This window comes from Fistularia commersonii, chromosome 12 (assembly GCF_037954325.1).
Source record: "Fistularia commersonii isolate RoL2024-O1a breed Wild chromosome 12, RoL_Fcom_v1.0, whole genome shotgun sequence".
Classification (NCBI taxonomy): Eukaryota; Metazoa; Chordata; class Actinopteri; order Syngnathiformes; family Fistulariidae; genus Fistularia; species Fistularia commersonii.
Window position 1 is genome coordinate 19,227,916 of NC_141295.1, and position 11,132 is coordinate 19,239,047.

An 11,132-nucleotide genomic window follows, 5' to 3' on the forward strand; every position below is an offset into this window, starting at 1 on the left:
AACATTTCTTTTATATTTAATGGCTGCAATCTTCTTCGGTTGACACGTTTCACAATGAATTTCACCAACGGCGGCGCTGCTGGCTCTTCCCCGGATATGGATATCGCATTCTGCATGCGCCGGCGTTAAAAAGTGACAGTAAAATAAATATTAATATCTAATTTTTACATGTATTTAATAAGATGGGGGGGCTGCAGACTCTCAGTAAAGCACGCAAGCTCAGAGCTCAACAGCGCCCCCCTGTGGTCAAAGCGACCCGGTGCAAATCCCGCTCCGCGCAGAAAATCCACAATCCGCGTTTTCCCGTCGTCTTGTTCTTTCCATGTTTATAAACAGAGGGTACAGATAAAATAAATGAAAGAGAGAGAGAGAGGAAAAAAAAAAGTGAGGTGGGCAAAAAGACTCGGCTGCAGTCACCGCGCAGACGGCTGAGATCTGGGTGGAGGCCAGGATTCTGCACAAAAGTGTTCGTCGAAACAAACCCGGTGCAGGATTCGGGGCCCCGTCCTGCAGGACCCCCGAGACAAGTGAGACAATCTTGCTCGGAATCAAAAAAACACACAACGAAAATCACCCTGGACTGTAGAAATAAACGCTCGCAGGTCCGTGAACTCAGCACACATTTTTTTTTCTTGTCGGTGCGGCGTTCAGGGCCGCTGCATCGGCTAAACTCCTCCGATGTGATTCGTCCTCCGTGTCTGACGTTTATCTATTTATTCCCAGTGATTTTTTTCCACTGTCGTACATATTTAATGCGCCCCCCCCCCACCCACCCACACTCACAAACACACACACACTCACACACACACACACACTAAAAAAGGGATTGGTTTCCTTAAACGTCCATTTGAATTTCAGTTTCAGCACATTATACATGCATTACTATTTCACTTATTAAACACATATTGAGTATATACGTGCATTTAAGTGTGGTAAAATTGTAATAAGCGGCTTGCTTTGATTTAATCTCATGCAGGAGAGGTTGAAAGTGCTGCAGGCTACTTTGAACGCAGTTTTATTTTACTACATTCACTTCTTGCCCCCCATTTGTTGTCGATGCCAACTATGTTACATATTTGGAGGGTATCTTTAAATAATGTGTTCTGGAAATGAAAAAAAAACACGCGGGGTTGTGCACGCCCAGCGGACGTCATGCATGCACATATCCATAACATAAATGGACTCGACTTTCTGTTTATAAACCGTGTGTGTAAAAAACGGCGGCTGTGGCGCGAAGGGGAAGGGGGGGGGGTGACGGGGTCCCTGAACGCATCTCCGCTCCGGTTCCCGTCCCCGGCGGCTCCGCTCCGGGTTTCCCACCGACCGGGACTCCATGTTGTTCCGACGAGGCACGGAGTGAACAAGTGCTCCGGCCTAAAACTCTCACGTTGCAACTCTGTGTGCGAAAAGTGTGTGTGTATGAGAGTGTGTTGACCCTCCGAAAGAAGATGGCAGACTACCGGGACGACACCGGAGCCCGGGCCCTGCTGGCGCTGCAGTCGGCGCCGTGCAGCCCGGTGCGGGTAGCGGTGACCTCGCACGGTTACCACCCGCAGGCGCTCGCCTTCCTGGGGCCGCCGGTGATGGACGGCCGCCCCGACGCCGGGAACCGTCCGATCCGCCTCGCCTCGCCGCCCCTCCGGGCCCTGGCCAGACTCGAGGGCCGGGGCTTCGAGTTCCTAATGCGCCAGAGGACGGTCACGATAGGCCGGAACTCGTCGCACGGCTCCGTGGACATCAACATGGGCCATTCGAGCTTCATCTCCCGGCGGCACTTGCAGATCACCTTCGACGAGGCCGGCGGCTTCTCGCTGCGGTGCCTCGGGAAGAACGGGGTGTTCGTCGACGGGGTGTTCCAGCGGAGAGGCGCGCCGCCGCTGCCGCTGCCCAGAGAGTGAGTCCCCGCCTGCTAGCTCCACTTTCCCCCGCTCCTTACCGGGCGGACCACCGGGCAACTTCCGCCGCACCACCGCCTTCCGACTTTTAACCGTACTAACCTCTCCGCGGCGTCGGGTCGGCGGGTCGTCTCCCACCGAATAACCCTCCAGGCTACCGCGCCGATTTGTCTCCCACCCCGGTTCGGAGGTCACCGGTCGGCCCCCCGGGTTGCGATCACCTCCGCCGGGCTGACGCGCTCCGGCGTGCCTCCCTGGAGCTATGGTGGGAAGCTAATGCTAACCGCTGTGTGACACGGTGGTCACCGGGCCCCGCGGCGGAAATAACCCACCACACACACACGCACAAACACACGCTAAAATATATATATATGTATTGAGACCCACGGCGTTTCGGGCTAAACTGCTACGCCGCCTTCGAGGCACCTCGGGCGGCTAAGCGCTCATCGGCTGCCCGCAAACAGATCAACAATGTCCGCCGTCCAGCGGACGCGAGTGTAAACAAGCCGACATGACACACGGGTCTTCCGGGAAGCAGGATGTTGACTCAGCCCCGCGGCTTCGGGTGACTTTCCTGGTTAAAACGTCGTGCTCTCGGGGGTTAAATACAGAAGCGGCTGCTTAAAACAAAACAAATAGATAAAATTGAATTAAAAGTTAAAATGGAGGAGGTATTTACTGTTTGTGTGTGTCACTCACAGGGGGGAGGGGGAGGAGGGGGCGCGGGGCGGCTGTCGTCCCCTCGCATTCTGATTGGCTGCCGACCCTGCTTGAGGGGGCGTGGCTTGTCGGAACAGGAAGTGCAAGCTGGTGCGACTCCCTCCACATGGAGTAAACACAAGACGAGCTCGCCAAGGCCGTGTCCACCATATGGCTCTGCAGAGGCTCTGCAAGGCCCAAGGCCTCCCCAACAGCACCAACTCAATTCTAATCCGCCTCTCCAGGCAGTGCTGATTAATCATGCAGATATTCTAGCTCAACAAATTTATCAGCGGCATTTGTAACTATCTGTTATTGTCTCCAATTCGTGAGGCGTTGTACCCAGTGGGTGTTACGGTCCAAGGTAACACATAATAAACAAAGATTTGTTGTTTTGGGCGACTGTGGCTCAGCACACACTTCCAATCAGAGTGTTGGCAAATCGATTCCTAGCTCCTCCTGTCTGTGTGCCAAAGTGTCCTTGGGCAAGACACTGAATCCCCTAGGCGGTCAACGCATTGCCACTATTGGTGTGTGTGTGTGTGTGTGTGTGTGTGTGTGTGTGTGTGTGTGTTTAGGTAATCCAGTGTAAAGTGCTTTTGAAAGCACTCCTTACTATCTACAAAAGGGCACAAAAGAGTATACAGACATTGAAGCAAGTTTTTTTTGAGGTAAAGGTAAATAATTACTACTGCAATGAAGTTAAAAGTGTTCATTACTCACTCTTGTGTTTTAATTCCTTACAAATGCGTATGAGAACATCTGACTGTCATATTGAGTATACATGGAGCTACTGTTAGATACAATGTGTGGATTCACACTCTAGATGGTGAAGTGTTTTGTTTTAACTCCTCATAATACGCCACGATTCATATTTTGATTTGTGCACAAGACTTCTAAGGAGAGCTGTCACTGTAAAGAACGGAACATTTAAATATATTTTTAGCATTCAGCAAAGAATCACCTCTGTCACAACAAAACGATCGCTCTTTATTCACACCCTGACGTCAGATCTCCGTGAATGTACTCCTGACTAAATGGAGTGTGATCATCTTTTCATGGTTGGCTGTGTGTCGGCTTGATACGGCCGCACACTAACCGTTTTATCCAATTTCCTTTACAAGACTGTACAAGCTCAGTCAGGTTTCACTGGGACGCCGGTGCAAACTGTGACTTTCAAGTCCTTCCTGAAATTCTGGTTTGGACCGAGGCCTGGACTCCGACTCGGCCAATCCGGGCGATTGTTATTCTTTCGAGGGTTTGCCTTTATTTTGGAAGTTGTTATCAGACTATGCAAATCTTCCAGGATTTATGGTTTGTCCGCAGCAGATTTTCCTCATGACTTACTGTACTTCTTTTTATGTTTTTTTCTTAACCTCCCCTTTAACAAGCCCACCACGGTTTTCTGCAGTGAGGCGTGATGGCGGTCCGGGTAATTGTCACATATAGACAGTTACCCTCGCCTCTTTTTAGCTCAATAAACAATCATCTGTTTCGTTTCCAAGTCTCTTGCGTGCCCTTCAGCAAACACAAGATGTGATATCGTGACTGCCCTTTTCAACAGCGGTCGCCCTCTCACCAGCTCCGCATCCGGCCGTGAACGCCGAAGCTGTTGTTTCACGTACAGGCCCTCTCATCCTGCCGGGCTGCGTTCCCCCCTCGCTACTGCTCTTCCTGCACGGACTCTGTGACACAGGGGAAAAAAAAAAGAAAGAGCGCAAACGTCCGCTGTTCTTTCATTCGCTGGTGTAACTGACTGAATCGGTTACAACACCAGTTGCGAGGGTGTTTTCATTCTTTCCACCGGGAGACCAGAATCTGAGCTTATTTTACTTTTACTTTTAAGTCCTCCGCTGACGCAGGGCGGGTCGTCCAGGCTGACTCTTGTGTTTAGTTGAAATATCTCAGAACCTTTTTGTTTTTTTAACATGTTCAACCGTGTAATCGCCCCCTGAAATGCCCCCTCCTATTGTTGCTGCAGGACCAGATCTATCAGCAAGGCCTTGAAGGAACTTCTGCAAATCGCGCGTCGCTCGCGCACGGCGGGGTCGCAGTGACACCAATTACGGCCAAACGGGATTCGATGATCGCGTTCGGTAGCCGATTGCATTTCCCGTTTGTTCGGCGACGGTGTGAGAAGATTCATTCCAGCCGTGTTTGCGTTCGCCAGATACGTGTATTACCTTCTCCGGACGGTCGAACGGTGGATCTGTGCCTCGATAACGGGGGCGTCGGGGGGTCAACAGAAGCTGAGGATCATTTCAAATAATGTTTTTTGTCAGGAGGAGTTTTTCCACTCGATGTGGAACTTCCACTTTCTGCTTCTTATCTTCCCATTTGGCATTTGGCTCTGCAGTAGGATGCAGATATACAGTAAGTTGCGGTGCGCTCGCATTTCCAGTAAGATGAGACCTCAGCACTTCCGCACACGACTTCATGTCGAAAATATGTTTAGATGGGTTTACGAGTGCAACTGGAAGAGAGCGCGCTAATCGTACTTTCTTTTTCCCCCTATCTTTCCACGCCCCACCCCATCCAGGTGTGTGTTTCGTTTTCCCAGCACGGTCATCAAGATCCAGTTCTTCTCCCTGCTGGAGGCTGAGGAGCACAGAGAGACGGAGCAGCCCTCCCCCCCCATCCGCCCGCTGCTGCCGCACATTTCGCCCCTGAAGATCAGCATTCCCACAATGCAGCAGCACGAAGAGCACATCCGGGCGTTCGGCTCTCCTCTGCCGTCCCCCACCGGCACCATCAGGTACCGGAGCGACGCCTTCAAGGACAATTTACGCACGAAATGAAGAAGTCGTATTTTCAGCTCTCAGTTGGAGACGCGATTATTCCTTCTCACTTCTTCTCCGGTGACAGGGTTGCGTTGTCAACACTCCCGTGTTTGAATGCCAGACAAGTTACACACGGCAGCCTCATTCTCACACACACACACACACACACACACACACACGAGGTGAATGTAATGGAAGCTCATATGTGTATTGATTGCAGTAGTGGTGTCGGTGTAACAGGCACCTAACTGGCTGTGGATGGAGCGCAGCCAAGGGGGGGTTCAGTCCGAGGGCATCACTCAGCGGGTGTGCGGGACCACCGATATGGACGCGTTCAAGAAAAACAGCGTCCGAAAAGCCGTGCGTGGAGGGGGCGTCGGGGTGTAAAAGAAAAACCGGGAGGGTTTTCCAGGAACGGGTTCCTCCGCCCGAGTGCGTTCTTCCCTTGAAATGCACGGAAACGCCACGGGGGCCGTTTAAAACGCAAAGCGACACCAAACGCACAAACCTTGCACAACCCCTGCAGGCAAACAGTTACATGAGTGCCGCCCGCCACGCGGCCGGCGTCGCACACTCGTTCAGAGACACGACACCCGCGATTACAATGAGGTTTTGCAACATTTCTCAATCGATTCCTTCACCCAACGGGTCTTCGCTTCCCGTTGCCACCCTGCGAGGAGGAGGTTTGGAGCGTCTGGAGTTCAGATGGCGTTGTGGAAAAGGTAGATTGAAGATGAGGAGTCGATGCACCGATCGGGATGAAACGCACGTGTTCCAAGGGGACGGCGTGGTGACGTGCGCGCCCCCCGGTGGTGCGCGGCCGTCACTGCACCACACACACACCCCGCCGATGTCAGCGTGTGTGTGTGCATGCCTTATATGGGATGGCTGCCGCTTTGAGGCGCATGATTGGTTATCAGGGAGATTGTTTTGCCTGCGGGTCTCTTTTCCGTCCATTCGTGGTTTCCTTTTCAGCCAACCCCCCTCCACACACACACACACACACACACACACACACCACTCCTAGTCAGCCCTCTCACACGTGGCCACACATAAACACACGGCGACGGCGCTTCCTCCTGCACCCCCCCCCCCGCTCAGCCGTGCCCTTCTCCGGAGCAGATAGTGGTGTCACCTTCTCAGATCTCTCAGATCTTCTTGCCACCACGAGACGCCTCTCCCCGCTCAGCGGGGCGGAAACGCCTCGCCGCTCTGGCGTTCGGCCCTCCGGGTCCCGACGGCGGCTTGTTTTGTCGCCGGAGGAAATGTCAGCTGAACTGCAGGCTCACGAGACAGCAGCGTGACCTTTCAGGAATCAGAAACACACACACACAAACACACTCGTGTGAGATTGAGGTTTAACGGTGAAACAAAACAGACACACATATACTCTACACCGTGTGTGTGTGTTTGGGTGTTGCCACAGGCAAATCAGAGCTCTCCCAGAAACTGGTATTTACTTCCCCAGCAGAAGCAGTTGGTGTGTGTGTGTGTGTGTGTGTGTGTGTGTGTGTGTTATAATGAGTTACTGGGCTTTCTCCCCCTTGTTGTCACAGAGCGGCAGATAAAACCTGGTTAATGATTAAGAGTGTTTTTAGTGAATCCTGCGTCTGGGTGTTTACTGTTGTTCCCGATGTCAAACATCAGCTGTTGCGGTGTATCAGATTTTTTTTTTCTCAAAATTTTATAAAAATCTGCAAATGCAAGTGTTAAAAATATCAAAATACACATTTATTTCTATAAAAATGTATAGAAGTCGAGGAGGAGGCCTCAGTAATGGATGCAGTGTGTTTAAATCCTGCCTCTTTTGCCCCTCTAGCGTTCCCAACTCCTGCCCTGCCAGCCCGCGGGGGGCGGGGTCGTCGGGATACCGCTACGGACGCAACGTGACCTCTGACCTCCAGCTGGCCGTCGAATACGCCGCCAAGGCCGTCTCGGAGCAGAGGCGCAGCGTGGCTGAGCACCGGGGCGGCGGCGGCGGCGGCGAGCAGCGAGGGGAGCTGGCTGGCGGCGGCGGCGGCGACAGCCCCAAGGTGAGGAAGCCGATTGGCCGGGTTATGAGATAGACGGCGAAGCGGCGTTGACCCGGCGCTCTCCTCCCGTCCAGGACGAGTCCAAACCGCCGTATTCCTACGCGCAGCTGATCGTCCAGGCCATCTCCTCGGCCCCGGACAAGCAGCTGACCCTCAGCGGCATCTACGCCCACATCACCAAACACTACCCGTACTACCGCACCGCCGACAAGGGCTGGCAGGTGAGGGCTTCTCTCTCCTCCAGGACGACCGTCGGCGGTCCGAGCTGGACTCACCCCGGTCCCGTTTGTCCTCCAGAACTCCATCCGGCACAACCTGTCGCTCAACCGCTACTTCCTGAAAGTGGCGCGCTCCCAGGACGAGCCGGGCAAAGGGAGCTTCTGGCGCGTGGACTCGGCGTCGGAGAGCAAGCTGGTGGAGCAGGCCTTCAGGAAGCGGCGGCAGCGCGGCGTGGCCTGCTTCCGGACGCCCTTCGGACCGCTCTCCTCCAGGTAGGCGGCGCCGGCCGGCGCTTGTTCGAAGCCCTGGCTTTCGACTCCGTTAACCCCTCTTCCTCTCTCCGCTGCCGCCCCGGCTGTCAATCGATCGGACAGAACCAAGTAAGTCCGCTCTCGGGGGACGTCCTGCTCGGCCGAAGGCTCCGGCGGGTGGAGGTTCTCCGCAGGCGACCCCGCTGAGTTCACGCGTCTGTGTGTTTTCCAGAAGCGCCCCGGCGTCCCCCACCCACCAGGGGCTGCTGTCTCCGCCCTCCAGTGGCCTGCAGACCCCCGAGTGCTTGAGCAGGGAGGGCTCCCCGATCCCCCACGACCACCACGAACAGCTGGCCAGCAAACTGGCCTCCGTGCCCGAGTACCGGTACTCCCAGAGCGCCCCAGGTGAGCGGGCGGCGCCGAGCAGATGACGCTCGCCTCCACGCGTTCGGGTGACTCCACGTTTGTCCGTTTGCGTGCAGGATCCCCCGTCAGCGCTCAACCCGTCATCATGGCGGCGCCCCCTCACCCCGCCGTGCTGCCCCCGGGTCTGGGCAAAGCCCTGGCCTTGGTCCCCGGCGGCGGCCAGGTCCAGCCCATCCACTTGCTCCAGAACGCCGGCCAGCCCTCCGTCACCATGCTGCGGGTGGTCACCAGCGCCCCCCCCTCCTCCAACCCGCCCAACGGGTACAGCGCCACCCCGGTGGTCACCGCCGTGCAGCCCTTGCACGGCGGTCCAGAGAGCGGCGGCGAGCTCAGAGGTACGACCTTTAACCTCTTTTCTATTTCAGCATCTCAAGGCACAGGAGCCGCGTTCGGCCCCGTCTGAGCGCGCTCAGAGAGTCAATCGCTCACAGATGCGACACGCGTGATGCGTGACGTTCACGTGCAGGAGAACAGTTGGAACAGAAGAGTCACGCTTCGAGCGATCAGATGTGACGGACGGCTACACAGCGAGCGCTGCGGTCTGATTCAACCCGGTTCACCCTGGACCCGTCGCAGGGCCTCAGATGGAGACACCCGTCAGTCACACGCCACATAGAAATGCAACGATTCACCATTTCAGTCACACATCTGGACAATTCAGGGTCTGCATGAACCTCCTGCATGTGTTTGGACTGTGGGAGGAACCTGCAGAAGCCCACGCAGACACAGGGGAGAACATGAAGCTCCACACAGAAAGACCTCTCCTGTGACAGTCCAACCAGGGATCTCCTCGCAAACACGCAGAAGCCAGTAGATCCACGAATGGAAATCAGCGAATAAAAACCCAGTCGCTTTAATTGGTTATTGAACCTCAAACCTCTCCATCTCTGAACCCCCTCAGACCCCCAGCTGGGCAGAGACCGGGTCATCCAGACCGTGGACAGCGTGGTGCAGGGCGGGGACGGCCGCGGCCTGCCGCCCGGCTTGCACCTCCTTCCCGTTCGCCCCGTCACCCAGAACGGCAAACACGCCACCGCCGTCGTCGCCACCGGCCTGGCTAACGCCTCGGGTAGGTATCCCTTCGCCACGCTTTTCTCCGGACGGTTCTGTGCAGAGCGCAAGTCGCTTACGGACGCCGTTTCCCGTCCAGGTCTGAGCAGTCCTCTCCAGATCCTGGCGGCTCAGGCCTCCAGCTCCCCGCCGGTGCTGCTGAGCCGGCAGCCCGGCGCCGAAGCCCAGGGCGAGCCGCCCGGCGAGCCGCAGGCCAAGCGGCCGAAGGTGGAGGAGGACGGCGGCGCCCCCGACCCGGCCCCGCATCAGGTCACGCCATCCCAGCAGCCCGTCATCGTCGCCATGGCGTCGCAAGACCTTAGGAAGTAGGAGCCTTCACCTCGGTACCTGATGGACGGCCTCCTCGTCGCCCCCGACCCGCTCCGCCTTTTCGAAAGGACGGCAGCCGCCCGGCCCGCTGGCACAAGGGAATTTCAACGTATGCATTTTGATTGAAAAAATTAAGAAATTTCTAAATTTGCAGAGAAACATTTCGAATTTTTTTGCATCTCTACGGTCTTTTTTTTTTTTTTTTTTTTTTTTTTAAATGGAATCCCACCTGTCAATCACACCGTGTGAAAAAAAAAAGATTTCAGCACTACTTATTTAAAAATGTGAACGGTGGAGCGACGCCCCTCAGGCCAAAGACCTCACAACTCCTCCTCCTGCTTTAAAAAGCAGGGGACGTGATGAGAAAAACTAAAACAGCAACTAAAAAAAAAAAAAACATCAAAAAACTGGGATCGGAGTTGACAGGATCACGTTTTACATTTTTCCTCTTCGCGAGGCGAGCGTCCCCGGGGCCGTCTCTGAGGAGCTCCTGGAGAGACCAGGACCTGAACGTGAGGAGCATCTCATCTGTGCCTTCCCTGCAACAAAAAAAAAAAAAAAAAAAAGACTAACAAAAAACAAACAAAAAAAAAAAAAAAAAAAAAGCACAAAAGGTCCCGGGTTTTTCTTTTTCGGTGGACGGTTGGGGGTAGATTGAAGTGGAGCTAACCCTAATGTAGACAAACTGATTGTTTTGATCTTCCTCTGGTGTCAGTAGTGGTTGAAGAAGAGGAGGAGGAGTTTTTTGTTTGTCTTAGCACAATAATCCTTAAAAAAAAAAAAAAAAAAAAAAAAAAAAAAAGCCTTAAGATATTTCTACTTCTGTTTTTAATCGTTAGAGAGCTTTACCTTCCTAGAATGTTAACGCAGCGCTTCTGTAACCACGCCGACCGGCGACACTACAATGCCAGCAATGCATCTTCATCTTGGAGGGGGGAAGGAGGGCGGGACCAACAACTCGACCACGCAGGCTTTCATCAGCTCGCCACTTTTTCTCTCTCTCTCGCTCTACGTCCTGCATCTCTTTATTCTGCTCTGTGGGCGGCAGCAGCAGCTTCCTGCCGGACGCACTTTCCTCAGCTCCTCCTCCTCCTCCTCCTGGACGCCGGGTTCCCCGCAATTGCTGTTGCACGTTATCAGAAAAATGAAAAAAAAAAAAAAAAAAGCGTCATGATTGTATGCCGCTCTGTCTGCTCTCGGCGACCAGGCGGTCCTGGAGGTATTTTTTCTAATTTCGAAACACAGAAAAAATATTTTCCTATATATATATATATATAAATATATATACATATATATGCATATATATGTATAAAACAGCTGTCATCAATACATAAACATTCTGGAAAGTCTGTATTTTTAAATGTTTTTTTTTTTTTTTTTGTGATTTGTTTAAATGTGTAGCACAAATTAAATCCTCGTTGACTTAAAAAAAAAAAAAAAAACGGCGCC

The 11,132-nt window shown here is 53.7% G+C and overlaps 1 protein-coding gene across 1 annotated transcript; it reads left to right on the forward strand.

Moving 5' to 3' along the window:
* The first annotated feature begins 1,241 nt into the window (after positions 1–1,241).
* foxk1 (forkhead box K1) lies at positions 1,242–11,125 on the forward strand. The gene is made up of 9 exons (XM_086157582.1): positions 1,242–1,894; positions 5,134–5,349; positions 7,194–7,407; positions 7,482–7,628; positions 7,705–7,898; positions 8,110–8,282; positions 8,360–8,638; positions 9,205–9,372; positions 9,454–11,125. The coding sequence occupies exons 1-9, from the start codon at positions 1,449–1,451 to the stop codon at positions 9,681–9,683; spliced, it is 2,067 nt and encodes a 688-aa protein (XP_086013708.1). The 5' UTR covers positions 1,242–1,448; the 3' UTR covers positions 9,684–11,125.
* The last annotated feature ends 7 nt before the right edge of the window (positions 11,126–11,132 follow it).